This window comes from Xiphias gladius, chromosome 8 (genome assembly GCF_016859285.1).
Source record: "Xiphias gladius isolate SHS-SW01 ecotype Sanya breed wild chromosome 8, ASM1685928v1, whole genome shotgun sequence".
NCBI classification, from domain to species: domain Eukaryota; kingdom Metazoa; phylum Chordata; class Actinopteri; order Istiophoriformes; family Xiphiidae; genus Xiphias; species Xiphias gladius.
This window is the reverse complement of record NC_053407.1, coordinates 13,625,435-13,644,306: the sequence shown is the minus strand read 5'-3', so window position 1 is coordinate 13,644,306 and position 18,872 is coordinate 13,625,435. Positions and strand designations below refer to the sequence as shown.

Here is an 18,872-nt window from a genome sequence, read left to right as displayed (position 1 = left end):
GCCACAGTGTTTTATTCAGCGCAGCGGAACAGGACAGCACTTGTGTCTAATCTTGAATCCAGCCAGACTGTCCTGCTCAACCATCCACTCCATGACCCGCCCATTCGCCGCCGCTGCCTGAGCTTGGTCAGGTGTTCGCTGCACAGCTACGTAAGCTTTGCTTTTGGAAAACTAATTGGATTTTGTGTCCGGACAAGCACAGTCGAGACCATGCTCAGACGGATACTTCAGATGGTAAGCTTCTGGGGCGACAGAGTCAACCGTATCGCTTTTGTGTGGTTAAACCGAGTCGTTTTCCTTGGGAGACACGGGGCCTACCCTTGTCTGTTTTCCTGATGGAATGCACGTTTTAAATCACCGTGTGTCGCCGGTGGGCGGGGTTCTTATGTTCCCCCCAACGGCAGGTACTCGTTTGGAAAAGTCCCGCTAACCCGTCAGATCGTAGTGAACATATCAAGCGCTCCTCAAGGAGGGTTGACACAGCTAGCCACTAATGCTAACTTGGTTCGTTTGATTGATGCTACCTTTGACAGTGATGTAGCAACATGCTAACTGTGTGTATAATGTATTAGTAAATTTAGTAGCTAACGTGTCCACCTTGCCAGGGTTACCCGAGCAAAGACCAACTTAGCTATCTAAAGACCCCGGTCACTGAATCATTTTATTTCGGGGTTTCTGTTTGCTAGCTGTGTTGTAGCGGTAGGTTAATTCATCGTCCAGTCATCACATGCTAACGGTGACGTTAGCCCCAGATGGACTGTTGGGAAGTCCTGTGTCAGCTGGCTAACCGCGACATGTAAAAAACACACGCTTTAATTAATTGGGCTTATACTAATATCAGCAGTTACATGGCGGTTTGAATACATTTCCATCTTGTCGCTGAATTTACAAGTGTGAGAGGTTAGCTACGTTGCTAGCTTCTACTTAGGACTACACTTTCCACAGTGCATAGCTAGCTGTATCATTGTGTACGCTTTGCGGTCTCGGCCTGGTAACCAGGAAAATCCAACTTTGAACACTTTGACTTCAGGTCAGGGATTGACAGACAGGGACCTGTTACCTCTAACAGATTAGATCGCCAACGTTTAGGAAGATAAATCCAAATAAAACATTTTATGGTAAGAATGACTGTTTTGATCCGGGCAGTAGCTTGTTAAATTAATTATTCAGACCATGTACTTATCAACACAGATATTATCATTGCCTTATGGGGTTATAGGAAACAGTCTGATTCAAACACCCTCGTTTATTAATGCACATCTGTCCCTCATATACAACAGCTTGGGAGCCACTGCCTTGGTGTATAATGTGGTGTGACAGTTGACTCACTTTATGGACACGAATACTCAAGCTGTAGAGCACATTGCCAAGATAATGACCACAACGCATTTCATTACTGCTTCAATATGTTTTCAATATGTTTCTCATGATTTAGTACGTAGACTAAAATCATGTTGTCAACCTATTTAAGACAGTATAATAAATCCCGAGAAAGAGTAGAGTTCTCATTTATGCATAGTACCTGTGCTGAAGTAATTGTGGTAGAGAATTTGCTTATTTTACTTTTCTCTGGTTTGTAATATTATTCTTATTTTGGTAAAGCTAGTGTAGTGCTGGTTAATGTATGTAGCATGACTGGGGTCAACATTTGCCTACCTTCAAAGTGGTTTTTGTCAATCCTAACAAGCTCTGACATGACTGGTTCAAAGTACTAAAAGTCCCCCTCCCACCATACAGACCCGCACACACACAAATATATATTTTGACCTAGTTCATTCATGCAGTCTGTCACCAGCCCAGACAAACTCTTTTTTTGTGAATGGGTCACCAATGGCACATCCAGTCCATTTGTTTGTGCTTCAGGCCAGTGGACTGAGCTGATTTCTGGTGACTGTATCCCAATGTTCTTCTGAGCTGTATAGAGAGTTGTTCCTTCTTGTTACTTCTCCCTTGCAATGTCTGTGTGTGTTGTTTTATATAACCTGGCCAGTTGCCTGTTACATGACCACACAGTATTTGGAGGGCTGCAGTAAACACTCTAAGCCAAAGACTACCCAGTGAAATGCAGCGTATTAATTTTAATAGTCACATAATCTTCATTAATCACAAAGTTGAGCTAGAACAGAACACCTGAGGTTAAATGCACAGTTATATTGAAGGTCCAACAGCTTGTTAGTCTATAGGTAAGTGGTATATAAACAACAAGTTTATTGACAAGTGACAGGGGAGACACGTCAGGCCAAGGACACACAAAAAGTTCCAAGACAGCGAATATCCCTATCAAAAGGTCAGTTATAAAATATGGAAAAAGATACGGTACAGCTAATAAATCACGCCTGATCAGACTGTCCTCAAATACAGTGTATCTGTGAGAATAGCACTAGTGAGGGACACGGGAGGCCTGTGGACACACAGATGGTAGACACTGTTTGAACTTTTGCCTGGGTGCTTCACCAGTTGCAGCTGTGTGACTGCACATATGACATCTGGGCTACTGTTTGCCAGAAGTTGCAGGAGTCTCTGAATCAAAGTGAAACAAGGTTGTGTGGTCTGATGAGATCAGCATTGAGGTTTTTGAGCATCATACTAAATGCTGTGTTTGGTGTAAGCTAAACACCGCACATCTCCAATCCCACACCATCCCTAATATAAAGCATGTTTGTGGCAACATTGTGCTGTGGGGATGCTTCCTTGCCAGAGGCCCTGAAATGGTCGTGAAGGGACAGATAAAAATAAACATGACAAACTACAGAGCAATCTAGCATTTGCAACTGAACTGCAACTTGGGAGAGGATTTATATTTCAGCAAGACAACAGTCCCAAACATAAAGCCACAACTATGCAGAAATGGCTTAAAAACAACAATGTTAGTGTCGTGGAGTAGCCAAGTGAGAGTCAATACCCCAATCCAGATTAGGATTTGTGGCTGGACTTGAAAACTGTTATTCACTGACAATCTCCATGCAACTTGACAACTTTTAAGCAGTGTGGCAAAGAAGGTTGAGGAAAAGTTGATGCACACATATCAACATATACCGAAGAGGGCCCTTATCGCTGCCAGCGTTGCCATCGTGTAATTATTTTTCTTTTGTTCAGTGTCAGTAAATCTTAATTACATTCACTGTGATTCAAAGTTGTACAAGCCTGGAAAAAGTTCAAGGTGGATTAATACTTTTTATAGACAAGATTCAGCAACCAAATGAACTTGTACCACCAAATACTGTTGTTATCTCACGATACAACTGTCTGAGATAGACATGCTTTTAAAAGGAGTATAAAGCAGTGTTACAGGTTAAAGCGTGTGGGCCAGGGCTTTGCCTCTTCTCCGGGAAGCCCCACTTTTCTTCTTTGAAATAAAACAATGTTCACTTGATCCAACATAGACCCAGTTGCAAACATTACAAATGACACAAGTAAAGAGCACAAGCATCAAAGTCAGTGGAGTCAATGGAATATAGTGTTGATTAATTAGAGAAAACTGAATATGATATATGTACTAAAAAACTGAAAAGAAAAAAAAAATCCATCTATCCATCTATCTATCTATCTATCCATCCATCCATCCATGTGTGTCCATACATTCATATTGAAGTGTATTTTCTACCCTTCAGACTCCTGGGAAGGGAGGCTCCCAGAACGCAGAGTCAGAGCAGCCCAGCACAGACCTTAACCATGATCAGACGTCTGAGGTAACATGGATGTTTAGTTTTTGTATATTGACAACTTGTGTCTTTCTCTTGAGGAGAAGAATTGAAGCTGTCAGATAAATTATTGTCAAATGCTTGATTGTGATGGTGTGTTTCTGTGTTCAGGGCTTCATCTGTCCTCAGTGCATGAAGTCTCACAATTCTGCTGAGGAGCTGTTCAAGCACTATGAGCTGTTCCATGATACCGGAGACCTTCCCGCTCATGTAGCACCCACTCGGTAATACTGATATTAATGATACATAGACTATGACATGGTGCACCTGACGTAATTTTACTTTGTGTATGTTAGCTAATGCACTTTTTCCTCCTCCTAGGGAAGACCTTACAATGCTGCGACAAGAGGTTCAGGACCTGCATGCTTCTCTCAAGGTATGGTTGAGTTTCTTAAGTGTGGCTGTTACCAATGTGTGTGTGTAAATGGTCGGTTAATACAAAGACTTGACTGTGTGTGTGTGTGTGTGTGTGTGTGTGTGTGTGTGTGTGTGTGTGTGTGTGTGTGTGTGTGTGTGTGTGTTCACTTTATTAGGAGGAAAGATGGTTCTCTGGAGAGCTCAAGAAGGAGTTAGACAAAGTCCAAGGACAACTGAAGCAAGTAATTCCTTCAAGATATTTAACATGATTCATTATGAAGACTTGGCTTTCTGAACATAAAACTGCTTAATAAAACATGATGGCGATGTTTACTCCTACTGTACACGCTCCTCTCTTTCCTTGGTTTTCACAGAACGATGGACAGAGCTCAGAGGATTCAGGTCAGGGATATTATATTTAAAAATACTTGTGACCGAGATATAAAAATGCCAATCACTAACGTGATGTTTTTTTTCTCAGTCCTTGAAAGGAAGCTGAATGAAACAGAGGCAGAAAAGTTCAACATCAAGCAGATGAAAGACCTGTTTGAGCAGAAGGCTGCCCAGCTGGCCACAGAGATAGTAGGTTAGTGTTGCGCCTGGAAACTGGGAGGCCTGTGTCTGCATCATTTAGCAACACTGAAGTACTCTTTACTAGATGACTGTTAAGATCAATCCACCCATTGTGTTTTATCTTGCACAAGTTGTTCATTCTTCAGCATTTGGTTTTATAGCCTATAGGCACAGGTTGTCCATTTTACACTGTGATAACGTTTTTGCATCGAATCAGTTTGGGTAAATTTGAAGACCAGTGAGGCATATGTGTTGTTTTGATTTGAATATTATTAAACGCCATTTGTTTGATTTGCTGAATCCGACAGACTTAAAGTCCCGCTACGATGAGGAGAAGAGCCTAAGGGAGGCTACTGACCAGAGGCTGGCCAAAATGACCGAACAACTGCAGAAAGAGAAGCAGGAGAATGAGAGGATCCAAACAGAACTGGTACAACACACACTTACATTTCTGTTGCTATTTATTCTCTTCTCACTAGGCTTGAGAGACGTACTTTGTAGTTTTTAAAGACCTTTCATGAATGTTGTGCTTTGGAGTTTGAAAGAATAACACTGAATCGACACCTTGAAATCAGTTTGGCTCTTAGCTGTGTGCTGAATGAATCAACACAGCTCCTATCCAGACAATCCCCTTATCGTTGTTATAGAAACGTGAAACAGAACTTTATACAAAGAATTTATATCAAAAGAGCTAAAGTTTACTTTAAAGTAGAGTTGTGTGGTTACATTTAAGTACATAATTAGGCACACTGACCTGTTATCTGGTCTGAAATGTTCTGAACTATTCAGAATGGTTTAAAAAGGCTTCACACAAATACAAGTTTAGTGTTGAAACTTTAAACTGAGACAGCCCCGCCTGCTGATGTCTCCTGCTATACACTTTATTAAAGTGGGCTTGGATTTATTGGGATGAAGGTAGAGCACCGCATTGTTGCCATCGTCCCCAAATCTGTCGGGTGGCTTCCATATACACCTGAGCAGCTCAGCCATTTCTAAGGACACAGAGTTTTAATTTTTCTTAATACCACAACATCTTTTGCTCAACTCTCTCTGCCAACCAGTCTCCATGTCCTCAACACAGTGCCTCTGCTCTGCCCCCTAGCTGCAGCGACCGGGAGTGGAGGATGTGGAGGTCCTGCAGAAGGAGCTCGTGCAGGTGCAGACGCTGATGGACCGTATGACGCGTGAGAGGGAGGAGGAGTCTGAGCGCCTCAAAAACCACTACGAGCAGCTGCAGGCTAATTACACTACCTCAGAGGTGAGGGGGGCAAATCACGTAGTATCTTGAAGAACAAATGTAGTTCTGCTGATAATCATTATGTTTTTTCAATATATGTATACATAAGCTGCCAACTCTCCCACCCTAACTTTAACCTTTCTCAAGCACATAAACATGCACATTGATTCCTGTGGTTTACATAATCATCTACAACACTGCAGTGCTGGAGTGAAATATAGTTTAGTTCAGTTCTAATTTGAACCCCTTTCCATTTCAAAGATCGGGTCTTAACTTTCTTATGCAAAACTAACTATGAAATAACTTTTTGGATGTATTGTTGTTATGTCATATCAGTTGGTTTTGTGCCTAATTCTTATTAATTAATGTCTGGTGAATAATTCAGCTTGATTTTTATCCCAGAACGAGAAAAGTACTTTTGGAGCTCTGTCAACAAACTCCGGGCCCTGAACCTCTAAGGCACAACTTCATATCTTTGCACGCTCAGAAACCAAATTTTGAATGTATTTGAAAATTGTCTGATTTTGGATTACACAACAGCTCGCAGTTATAATTAACAACTGGCGCAGTGGTGCTGTCTCCAATTGATCTGAAACCATTACTGTATTTAACTGAGTTTTATGTTCCATAGTATGAGTGTATAATTTATGCAGTCAGCAGCTAGTCTTCAGGTCAGCCAGCGAAATTTCAAAATTACATCTAGAAAAACGAGATTAACAGTAAATATTACAATGTCTGCACCTGCAAAAGTACAAAGCTAAAAACACACAATCCCCTCTTTTTATATAGAATATAATGCTTAATGCTGCCTTAGCAAGGTTTTCAAAATAAATTTGCGATAAAATTATGATCATTATTCTCTCAGCCCAGTAGCCCTGTGTTACAGACTTGCCTCTTGCTGTTATATGGTGACTTACCTTTGTCCGTCTCTCTCTTTCCCTGCCCTTCTTCTTCTGCTTCTCACATAATGCATCCTTCTCGAACACTTACTCTTTCGTCAAGATTCGTAAACTGGAGGTAAAACACGTTGTTTCAAGTTGGCCCCATAATTACCCTCATTTACTTTTTGATTTTCGCTTAAGTTTGAAAAGTTTTCCAGAGATTTATTTATTTTTTTTTGACAGTGTGTTATCTCTTTGTTTTATGGTGGGTTTTTGTGCGACTTAAGCCTAATCCATATTGTTTTGTTTTTATGTAATTTTTTTTCTTCTGTGTCAGTCCTTCACACTGGTGGTTCTGTTCCTTGATTTTACACAAAAATTACTTGGAAAAAGAGTGTAACTTGCCTGTCTGTATCGCAGATGACCATATCCCAACTAAAAGCAGAGCTGGAGAAAGGTCCGCAAGAAGCAGCCGTCTACACACAACAGATCCACGAGCTGCAGAGCAATCTGAATAATTTGCAGCAGCAAAGCCAGGTAGCACACACACACACACACACACACACTGCCAGAACCAAGCAGCTACAATTATTATAGTCATGTGACAGTTTTATGTTTCTGAGCAGATTACTGCAGGCACAGACGTGTCTGCCATGACTTTTGTTGTACAATATACTGAATAACATTGTGTAGGATTTACTTTTACCTCAGAAATGTTAACAAGCCTTGCCAGCTGCCCCTCAAGTACAGAGTGCACCATCTCACTTTCCTTACAATTTCCTGTGTGGCTCAGCATTAGTCCTGACCACAGTGCCCTGCTGTCACCAGCTTTCTTTGGCAACTGAGACACGTTGATAAAAAAATAACATGCAGCTCTCACATGGGTCTCTGCCGTGCCAGCTCTGTCACTTGGGTTGAAATACAAATATAGGTAACTGCGCTGGTGCAATGGGAACTGGGGAAGAGAGGCCGAGGGTTCCTGCCAGAAATTAAATCCTCACCACATCAGGCACGTCAATGCTCTCCCAGCCAAGTAGGTTTCTGGGTAAGAGGGGGGATTACAGAAATGGATCCAGGGCGTTGTCCCCACCCCACGCTTCTCCTCGCAACAACATACCCTGAGACCTGTATCAGGTCTCTGTGTGTGTGTGTGTGTGTGTGTGTGTGTGTGTGTGTGTGTGTGTGTGTGTGTGTGTGTGTGTGTGTGTGTGAGAGTGTGTGAGTGTGTGAGTGAGTGAGTGAGTGAGTGAGTGAGACTTACATGGTAAAGCGCTTTGAGTGTTAAAAAGCACTATATAAATGCAGTCCCTTTACAGACACTTATCCCAAGAGAATAGAGACAAAAGTGATGGCGCAGACAGTGAGACACAGAGGATCATGACTAAGAACAGACAGATGAACAACCAATGGGGATTTCATAGGTCTGTAACTCCATAATTAGAGAGGAGAGACACAGCAGGGGGCTGTGACAATGACACAAGAGAAGGACAACGACAAGGCTGTGAGAAGGAAAGGGGTGAACAGAAGAGGAGGGGGAAAAAAGAGAGACTCTAGAGAGGGTTGCTAATATTTGCCAGCTGCTGCGGTGGCCTGCAGAGGTTCATCTGATGTCTTTGAATTCCAGGTGCCCTGTCACACTCCCTAGTTAGCAGCACGCCCCACTATGAACAACATTTTGTTCTTTGTCACCTTGTCGCCAAGTTTAACACCAGAACTTATGTCGGGGCAAGGGCTGTACACATACCACAGTATTCCACGTCCTCTATCGCAAACCTTCCCCTAGAAATGCCATACCTCACTCTCCTCTTGACGCTTGACAGGCAACTGTTGTTTTCCATGGCTTATATCACATGAGGTATGGGTGTTCGTGCCTTGTTGCAGCTCCTATTACGCTAACTGTTTTAATTTAGAAAAGAAAAATGGTTCATATTCCAGTGTGGCTTAATTAATGACCCAAACAATTCCTGATTAACTCAAGTGCTGTTAATCTTTATCCTTTTTCATGAGACCTGCTCCCTCAAGAAATGTCAGACAGCAAATTTTTTTAAAAATTATATTTAATTTGACTCCATTGTTTTTTTTTTTTTGTTATTTGTTTCGTGACTTTCAAGCCTATTTAGGGACATCTTTCACCTCGATAATTCCCACACCTTTAGACATCCAGTGCTCATCTGACCCCTGTTTTCTTGTCATCCCCTTTCCTCGCAGATCCTGTCTGAAAAGCTGGCACGTAAGGAGAAGGAGTATCAGGAACTGGAGGAGTGTCTGGGAGCTGAGAAAGATGCCAAGAAGGGAGTCCAAGACAGCCTGGGGGAGAGGGAGCTGGAGGTCCAAGAGCTGCTGGCTCGGGCCACAGGGGCCGAGGCTTCCCTGCATAAGACCCAGACGGAGCTTGGAGAAAGGACCGAGGAGGTGGCAAAGCTAAAGAGTGAGATTGCGGAGCTTGAGGTGAAGCATGCAGAGCTGAAGGTTGAGAGGAAACAGCTGGAACAGCAAAGGGAAGAAAAAGAGAGCCAAGGTGCTCAGCAGCAGACTGAGATCAGTCAGGTGAGTAAGACTAACAAAGGGGACACACACACAGACTACTGCATGCAGTACAACATGACAAATGATGTATAAAGGATTTTGATGTTTGCTTAAAAGTTTCAGTTTAAATAGTTTTACTCATATCCACTTGATTTTCAGTAAATTGCCAAATCAGTCAAACAAGCAAGAAGAATAAACCCTTGGTGTTTTTCCTCACACCGTCAAAAACCACGGTGATGCCCGGCACACTGGGCGGATCAGCGCTAATTCTGAACAAATGAAAAATTTGCTTTTGTCTACAGCGCTAATCAGTATATTTCAAAGCCCAGTAGTTTCTCAAGCATGGAAAAAAAAACATGTTCACAGAAGACAATGGCAGAGGCTCATACAAACCTGTTATTGCAAAAAAATCAGTTTAGGACAAAGCAGAACAAAATTTCAAAATAACAGAATTAACAAAGAAATAAATCACAAATAACTGATACACAAATGTCATACAGTAATGTTAAAAAACGATAGAGTATTTCAGACATCCACCTTCTTCATCAAAGTATATACTGCATTTCTTGCCATTTGCAATCTTTTGTCCTCCATCTTAATCGTCATCCCTCTCTTCGCGCTTCTCCTAGCTTCACGCCAAACTGCTGGAGGCAGAGCGGCAGTTGGGTGAGGTGCAAGGTCGTCTGAAAGAGCAGAGGCAGCTGTCTGGGGAGAAACTAAAAGACCGCGAGCAGCAAGCAGCCGACCTGCAGCTCAAACTTTCCCGTGCAGAAGAACAGGTAGGCATCAGTTGAAACTTTAATAATCCCTGCAGGCAAACTAAAGTAATGCAGTAGGTCAGTCAGAACATCTGTACATAAAAGTGTCTGAAATTCAGGTGTAAGATACAATGTACTCTGTATGATATGCAAATGTAGTTTAGGTTTATTTATTAGGCTAAAACTGAGAAGCAGAGTGATTTTAAAATGTAAGGGAATCAAGGATCTGTGCAAATCAGATTTAAAAATAAAGTGATTATAAAATATTTCCTAAATATACAACAAAAAAAAAACCTAACAGAGATTTGAAAAACTGTTATATTGTGATACGACAGAAATAGTAAGATTTACAGATGACTATGAAATCAACAATGCCTAAAAAAGTGATTTCCATTTTTAGTTGAAGGAGGGCGCCAGTAAGAGCACGGACCTGCAGCACCAGCTGGAGAAGGCCAAGCAACAGCACCAGGAGCTGCAGGCGCTGCAGCAAAACACCAATGGCAAACTCCGCGAGGCACAGGTACTGTTCACAGGAAAAACCCTCACATCTGAGGCATTAATAAGAATAGTGGTGAGCATGAAGCCAAGAGAAGCTATGCTGTACAGCCAGTTTTAAAATCAATAAGATTTTTTATAATCTTATTATCATGTGTGACTAAGTTTATTTGGCTCCTGCTCCTGTGTGGTTGTGCTTTAGAAGAAAGAAGCGGTCGCAGTATGCCTGTGTCTACACTACACAATGTATACTCCGGACACAACATAAAACCCAGACAAGAAATAAAGAAATAAAACTACCTGCCAAAATACGGGACGTAACCTTTCTCCTATGTCGGCTTGTCTTCATGCTGTAGAATGACCTAGAGCAGGTGTTGCGTCAGATTGGGGATAAGGACCAGAAGATCCAGAACCTTGAGGCTCTGCTGCAGAAGAGTAAAGACATTGTGAGCCAGCTGGAAGCCGAGAGAGAGGACTTATGTGCTAAGATCCAGGCCGGGGAAGGAGAGACGGCTGTCCTTAACCAGCTCAAAGAGAAAAACCACGCGCTACAAGAGCAGGTGGATGAAAACACAGACACACACTCAAAGGTTCACATGTGTTTTGCAGTCAACTTTTTTGTTGTGCAAAAGTGACACGACAAAAGACACTAACTAACACTTCATAGAGAGACCACTTGTACACCACAGTGACGACAGGGAATAAATGGTCAGTTTGGAACGTAATAATCTTTTCTATATATGTGGGTCATAAAGGTGACACAGTTGACAGACAAGCTGAAGAACCAGTCAGAGAGCAACAAGCAAGCCCAGGATAACCTGCACGAGCAGGTCCAGGAGCAGAAGACTCTGCTACGTTCGGCCCAGGACCGAGCCCACACCCTGGAGACCTCAGTCACTGAGCTCACCGCCCAGCTCACAGACAGCAAGGAGAAGGTAGCCCAGCTGGACGCTCAGGTAAGCCTCTAAATAAGCATGTTTGTGTAATACATGTTAAATACGATACAGTGATGTAATTGACAGTGTTTCATAGACTTTAAAATCTGTTTTCAAAGAGCCGATCCAAACAAAGTATGTTCTATGGACCGAATTTTTTGATGGTGAGGAATAGCATTTTTTTTTGTTCCGTTTTCCCACAGCTAAAGGCAAAGACAGAGATGTTGCTGTCTGCAGAGGCCGCCAAGTCTGCACAGAAGGCCAACCTGGAGAACAACCTGGAGACTGCTCAGCATGCACTGCAGGACAAGCAGCAGGTGAGCTTCATCTTTGTGCAGCTGATGAGCACTGCAGTGTCCTTTGTAATATACCATATCTCTTTCACTCTTTAGCTTCTTTGTGCTGGGTTCTCCCTTTCCCTCCTCACTTTCCATCACTCTTATCCTGGACCCTCTCTTGCTTGTCTTGTGTAGGAGCTGAATAAAGTTCAGAAGAAGGTGGAGGAGCAGGCCCAAAGGCTCAAGGAGAGACAGGAGCAGTGCACACAGCTGGAAACCAGTTTGAAGGAATGCAAAGACAAACTACTGGCCTCAGAACAGCGTGTAGAGCAGCTGGAGGGGCTCAATAAGGTCTGTTTTGAGTCTTTATAGTGAGTGAGTGCCTTTATAGTGACTATGTACACATCGTAACCATCTTGTAGCCATCTTTAGGTTCATTTTAAGCCTAAGTTTTTCTTGTTTCTAATGCCTCGAATTTGCATAAATGTGTATTTGTTTTGTTTTGTTTTTTTATAAGTGAATCTGGTGTTAATAAATTGACAGAAATTGGAGTCACAGGTTGGGGAGTTGCAGGCCACAAGAGATCAGGCGCAGCAGGAAGTACAGAAGCTGCAGAAGGAAGGGTCAGAGGTTAAGCGGAAAGCTAAGGAGCTGCAGCGCTCACTGGAAACAGAGAAAGCAGGGTGAGAAAGTGTTCTAGTGCACTGGTTTTGATAAATATATGATTAATAATTTCAAGTGATTTTTGGTTTGTTCTGCTGTACTTCAATAAATCACTCCTAATGTTCTGCTGTTAAGTGCTACAACACTACAAGAGGAGTTAAAGAAAAAGGCCGCTGCTTTGAATGACATCCAGCAGCAGCTTGAGCGCTGTGAGCAGGATAAAGCTGCTCTGAAGGTGAACCTTGACCAGGTGACCCAGGAGCGAAAGACTCAGCATGCAGAGCTGGACAGGAAAGCTCAGAGTCTGGCAGCAGACGTACAAAAGACCCAACAGGAGAAAGAGGCTCAAAGGAGGGAGCTTGTCTCTACTCAAGAGAGCCTAGGAAAGGCTAATAAGGCACTGAAAGAGAGTCAGAATCAACTGGAGATGGAGAGGAAGAGCCATGAGTCAGCTATGGAGGAGAAGGTAGGTTCAGTAATTTGCAGACAAGGACAAAGGCAGCTTAGACAAATTCACTATTATTTTTCCATTTTTCAACTTTGGAAAATTTGTCTCGCAACAAGGATTAAAAAATAGAAACCCATTTACAGCATCAGGACATTCACAACATTAAAATGTCTCAATCCCCAGGAAAAGTCCAATGAGCAGGCCCGGCAGGAGCTTCTTAAGAAAGATGAGACCATCACCAAAGCAATGAAAAAATCTAAGGAGCAGTTGGAGCAGATGAGAGAGGTAAGCCTCTGAAAAAATGGAAGATGAAGCATTATTGTTTTGAATGTAACACCTTGAGGACTATTGTGTCTACAAATTATCAGGCCGAGAAAAAGCTGAAAGGGCAGCTGACCTCATCAGAGCAGCAGCATTCAAAGGCTCAGGAGGCATTAAAGGAAAAGGAGAATGAGTTGGAGAAGGTGCGGGCACAACTGAAGACAGCGCAAGGGTCCTTTGAAGAGGAGAGGAAGAAACTGAAGAGCCAAGTGACACAGTTACAGGAAGTCAATGTCAAGAAAGTAAGTAGCACTTTGTATACTGTGGAAAACTGTTATCATATCTAACCACATAGCTACTGTGCCTATCCTTTTTAAAGGACTGATATGAGCTGCATTTTTCACAGGCTTGTTGTGAAGGAAGTTGTGCAGTGATTATCGTCTTAAAACCTCAAATGTATATGTGTATATGTTTATAAACATATGAGTTTGACGCTTATCTCCAGGCAGAAGAGGAGAGCAAGCTGAGAGCCCAGGTGTCAGGGCTCGGCCAGGAGTTGGCCTCTGAAAAGAGCCGGACAGCAGAGCTGCAAAAGGCCTTGGAGCAAAGTCAGGAAAGTCTCACTAAGCTTCAGTCTGACTTCTACGGCAAAGAGTCTGAGGTTTCTGCCCTGCGTCAAGATCTCGGGGTACGTTAATGCTGGAAGGGTTTGAGGAGGTAGACTGATCGTAGGAGGTTATATTAAATGTTCAAATCACAGACATCCGTTTGAACTAATTCTTGTGAGCAGCTCTCGCAGGGTCCCTTCTGGTTTTAATGATTTCTCTCCTCATGCACCCTAAGTGAGTGACTTTTGACTTTTCTTTGACTGTAGGCATCAGAGGAGAAGCTTAGCTTAACCCAGGAGGAGCTGGCTGCTAACCGAACCCATCAGACAGGTTTAGAGGCTCAGATCCAGGAACTGAAGACGAGCCGCAGCTCGTTGGAGCAGGAAATGGCCAAACGGGACCAGAAGTGCCACCAGCAGGAACAAACAGTGAAGGAGCTACAGAAGCAACAGGTTAGACAAACAAATTAACACACGTACACACTTGACTTACTGTGGTTAAGTTAATATATTTCTAAATTGTACCTTCTCACCTAGAATAACGTTAAGGAGGAGCTGGAGAAGGAGAAGAGCAAAGTGGAGGAGCTGAACAAAGCCAAGAGTGTCCTGGAAAGGAATAACAGCAAATTAACTTCTGAGTTAAAAGCAGTAACAGAGAAGAGTGAGAAGGTCAGTTACATCATCTCTCTTTTAATGTGAGGGAGAGGAGAGAAGCTTAAATTCAAACTACACCTCAGAAAAATCCTTAACAGTTCAACTCTGAAAGTCGGGGCTAATAGAGACAATGACAACCATTTTATGTCTCATGCTGATGTGACCTGCTTCCCATGCTCGTGTCTTACATAAACAGCTTAAGTCAGGGACACTGCAGGTCATCAGGGCCACATTCTTCAAAGGTATAACTGGGCATGCTTGAGTTGACAATTTGACATGAGCCTGGATTTTTCAGTTCTTCAAAGCTTTCTTAAAGTTGATCTTTAGCCGTTGTCAGAGCAATAACTTCCCACACTTAAACCTGCTCAAGCCGTTACAAATCTACAGTCTCGTTTTCATGGGCGAGATGCTTCTTCTTTCCTTAGAGTACCAAACCATTACCAAACCAAATGACAACCATTATGCCTGTGGATACTTATCTATTGCTTTTCAGGAACTCGGTGAGTTGCGGGAAGCCAAACAGCTGTTGATCCAGCAGAAACTGGAGTTGCAGGGTCAGGTGGAGGCGGCGCAGGGTGCATTGGAGCAAGAGCAGAAAGAGCACCAGGCCACCAGGGACAGCAGGAGCCAGAGAGAGGAGCAGCTCCTCGCCCAAACCAAGGATGTCCAGGATCAGCTGGTAGACTCACTCACCAAATCTAGTTTAGATTAGCAGATTAAATGTCACTCATTCCCCCCTCAGGATTCCTTTTTGTGACGTGATCAATATTTCTTTTCTAAAGATGGCAGAGAAGCGAGCCAGAGAGGAGCAGGTGACGCTCAGAGAGGAGGCAGAAGCTAAGCTGGGTGTGCAGGTGACAGCTCTGAATGAAAACGTGGCCACGCTGAAGAGAGAGTGGCAGGGCAGCCAACGGAGAGTCAGTGAACTGGAGAAGCAGACAGATGAGCTGAGAGGAGAGATCGCTGTGCTGGAGGCCACCGTGCAGAACAACCAGGATGAAAGACGGGCTCTTTTGGAAAGGTGCCTTGATATTTTTTCCTTTTGACTAACATGTCACCCTGCAGGTAATGACTCTTCTTAAAAATGTACTATAAGCACTAAAAGGTTTTTGAATGTGCTTGACTGGCCTTGATCTCAATCAAGTGTATGGTAAGTAGCAAACAGCAGCAAAAAGCCGTTAAAGAGGGAACGCTTAATTTCCTCTGCCTGAGTTGGTGACTTGAGTCAGCTCCTTTTTAAAAAAATTAGGTCAAAAGATAAGTCAGTTAAGTTTTCCGCAGTCAGATTTCCGCTTCACGTATGGTTTTCAGAGGGTCATAGTGAAATTATTGAATTAATCCACGTGTGCCAACACTCAAAGATTTTCTTACGTTGAATCTTTGAAGAACAAGGTTTTCTAATGTATCTAATACATTCCTTTGAAAACAAGCGCTTGCCTTCAGTTCCAAGAAAAAAAACCCCAATAAAGTTCTTTGAAATTCATTTTTGTTAACACATTGATTAAAACGTTCTCTATTCTAAGACTGACTTCATTATAACATTATCACCCTGAGCAGCTGAACGTTGCTTCAGGGAAGTTTTAACCACATCTCTCCACAACGAATTCACTCATTTACAATCTTAATTTTTAAAGGAATTAATTTCCTTGTGCATAACAAATGATAATTAAATGTGAAATTGATTATATATTAGGTCTGTTACATGTACCCCACACACACACACACACACACACACACACACACACACACACACACACACACACACACACACACACACACACAAAAAGGAAAAGAGACATTCATTAGGACGTTAAGAGCAGAACATGAAGGGCATAAATAAATAGACACTGACTATAAGTCAGCAGGTTTAAGTCTAAATATGTCCATTTTGTATTTGTCATAACTAAGTCCTGCTGCTCCAGATACAGGGAATTCAGAAATTTAAAAATCTGAATTAAATACTTTACTGGGATAAATGAGGCTGTATTTAATCTGAAGTGTAAATTACATTGCCTACAGATGAATTTCAGGGGAAGAAACTGGTTATAAGAACGCTGCACGGAATAAAGCCTATTGTTGGTGTACATAGTGTGAAAGGAAAAAGCATCCAATATCCAGTGAACAGTGGAGAGCTGCCAACGCACCTGTGTTTTGGGGAAACTCCACCCTGTCCACGTACGATAGCTGTCAGATTGGTGTTAGTCCTTGTAGTACTGCTGTGTTTAGTTTTGGTATGAACTCCTCTTATCCCAAATTTTAATAGCATCATTGGTGAGTTACATATGAAAAAAATGCATTAACTTTACACTGTCAGGTACTGAGTATTAAGGTTATTTAAATTTAATGTCCGACAAATGGGTGTAATGTGATTAGTTGAAATTGAATTGAAATGAGGCAAGCCCCCCCCCTCCTGTTAACAACAGAGATGTGGTGAATAAAAAATCACCCAGAGGATATCATCATTAGTCCCCTAAGCACTGTGCTCACACACACACACACATCGTCAGCGCTCTGTGGTTGTGTTTCAGGTGTGTCAAGGGTGAGGGCGAGATAGAGAAACTGCAGGCCAAGGTGGTGGAGCTGAGGAGGAAGCTGGACGATACGACGGCAGCCATGCAGGAGCTGGGCAGAGAGAACCAGTCGCTCCAGGTCAGTCGCAAAACGTCAATACTAAAAAGAATGACTATGGTACAAATACGTCTGGCAGTGATGTACAACAGGTGTCAATAGTTTGCCTCTGAGTGCGTTATTGCGTTAGCATACAAATTCGGTTAGATGTTCTCTGTTGGTGCTTTTAGATCAAGCAGTCACAGACTCTGACCAGGAAGTGGGCTGAGGATCATGAAGTGCAGAACTGCATGGCCTGTGGGAAGGGCTTTACTGTCACTGTCAGGAAGGTGAGTGTGAGGTTTTCTTGAAGATGTTTTGTTTTTGAAAGCAACAAGACATAATATCTGTCTCCTGTCTCTTCCTCCTCCTCCTGCTCTGCAGCACCATTGCAGACATTGCGGAAACATTTTCTGCGCCGAGTGTTCGTCGAAGAACGCCCTCACGCCATCCTCTAAAAAGCCAGTACGAGTGTGTGAGACATGCTTCGAGGAGCTCCAAGGCTGATTTCCCTCTCACCCCTTTACCCAATCCCAACACCCCCACCCCCCACCCGCTTTCCCTCCCTTTCCTACTCCAGCGGGCAGAAGAAGGCGTGTCTTTGTCGTATTTAATGTGCACTATAAAGGACTGACTCAGTGCAAGGACTTCCACCTGCATGTGGCCTGTGGCTCTGGTGTGGAGGGAAGTAACTGAAGAGACACCAGGGCCACATGACAGGGAGGGGGGTGGGATTGGTTGGGATTGTCTGTATCGGTTTTTGTGCCTTCGCTACTCCTGTGGACTGCCAGAGAGCAGAGACAGTGAGAACTAAACACCATCCTTCTCTTTAAGTTGATGTCCACATCTCCATTATTGTTTGGCATCATTGGCAAATTGCAAGGTGGCTGCTTTTGTACATTTGTGAAATGTTTGGCGTCTGTGGTCAGGAGGTGTAAGGTTGTCGTGATGCTGCAGGAGTGAATGGGGAAGTAAATATTGCAATAGTGATGTTGAAAATCACTGCTGCCCTACAAAGGTAAATGCAGGCAACTATTTTGTCCAAAAAAAAAAAAATTCTGTAAATGCCCAATGTAACATAATATAACTGACTAAATACACCAATTTGATCACTAACTAAAAAAGTTAGCTAAATTAGATTCTGATTTTTATAGCAAGAAAGTTAAACCTAAGTAATTAAGTACAAAAATATTTTTGTAAGGTTTTTCAATTTAACTGACAGATTGTATTTAATTTGTGTAATGCAGATTTTACTTTTGAACACAGAGGTGTTTCTGAGTAGTTTTTCGACTGTCAACAGTTCGTTTGGCCCCAAAACAAGGAATCCAAAGCTTGTCAGTTTATCAGTTTAAGTGTGAATTTGATGTTTGTGGACATGGTTTTTTTATTTTTTTTTATTTTTTATTTTTATTATCTTGTGTAAATTCACATAGGCAAAGAGAACCAGATCTGTTTTGTTAACATTGTGACACAGCAAAAGGGAAGAAATTACACCTTGAGATTTTTCTCGAAGCAAAATGGAGCAATTTTTTTTTTTTTTTTTTTTTTTGTTTGGATTCTGAATCTCCAACTGTAAAAACAATATTACAACCTTAAAGAAAACATTTCATCTGTCAGTTTATGCACCAGCGATTTTCCGTACATAACTTGATGTTAAGTTACTGCATGTTTCCTGCATGTTTCCTTTGTGCGGCAGCGTTTGTGAATTTGTCGAAAATTAATGTATTCAGCCTATTTCATGACCAAAGAATGTTTGCAGCAGGAATACAGGCCAGATGAAAGCCCTGAGTTTGTTTTCATATTTCAGTATTTTTCTAAGCGTCTCTTCGAAAGCTTTTCAGTTTTAAATCACAGGGTCTGACATTTTTATCTTGAACACAGCACGTATGAC

General features: G+C 42.4%; 1 protein-coding gene across 2 annotated transcripts; it reads left to right on the top strand.

The window, feature by feature from the left end:
* Positions 1-12: 12 nt before the first annotated feature.
* On the top strand, positions 13-18,037 carry eea1 (early endosome antigen 1). 2 transcript variants are annotated; one of them, XM_040132389.1, is made up of 29 exons: positions 13-234; positions 3,612-3,689; positions 3,813-3,925; positions 4,023-4,077; positions 4,235-4,300; positions 4,433-4,460; positions 4,540-4,644; positions 4,940-5,061; positions 5,734-5,889; positions 7,170-7,286; positions 8,958-9,296; positions 9,905-10,054; positions 10,434-10,553; positions 10,885-11,088; positions 11,284-11,484; positions 11,667-11,780; positions 11,937-12,092; positions 12,300-12,424; positions 12,540-12,870; positions 13,036-13,137; positions 13,221-13,415; positions 13,619-13,801; positions 13,988-14,173; positions 14,258-14,389; positions 14,868-15,053; positions 15,157-15,395; positions 16,903-17,023; positions 17,173-17,271; positions 17,366-18,037. In XM_040132389.1, the coding sequence occupies exons 1-29, from the start codon at positions 211-213 to the stop codon at positions 17,486-17,488; spliced, it is 4,170 nt and encodes a 1,389-aa protein (XP_039988323.1). In that variant the 5' UTR covers positions 13-210; the 3' UTR covers positions 17,489-18,037. The 2 variants fall into 2 exon arrangements, with proteins under 2 accessions (XP_039988323.1, XP_039988322.1); XM_040132388.1 differs by having other exon boundaries at positions 12,285-12,424.
* Positions 18,038-18,872: the final 835 nt, after the last annotated feature.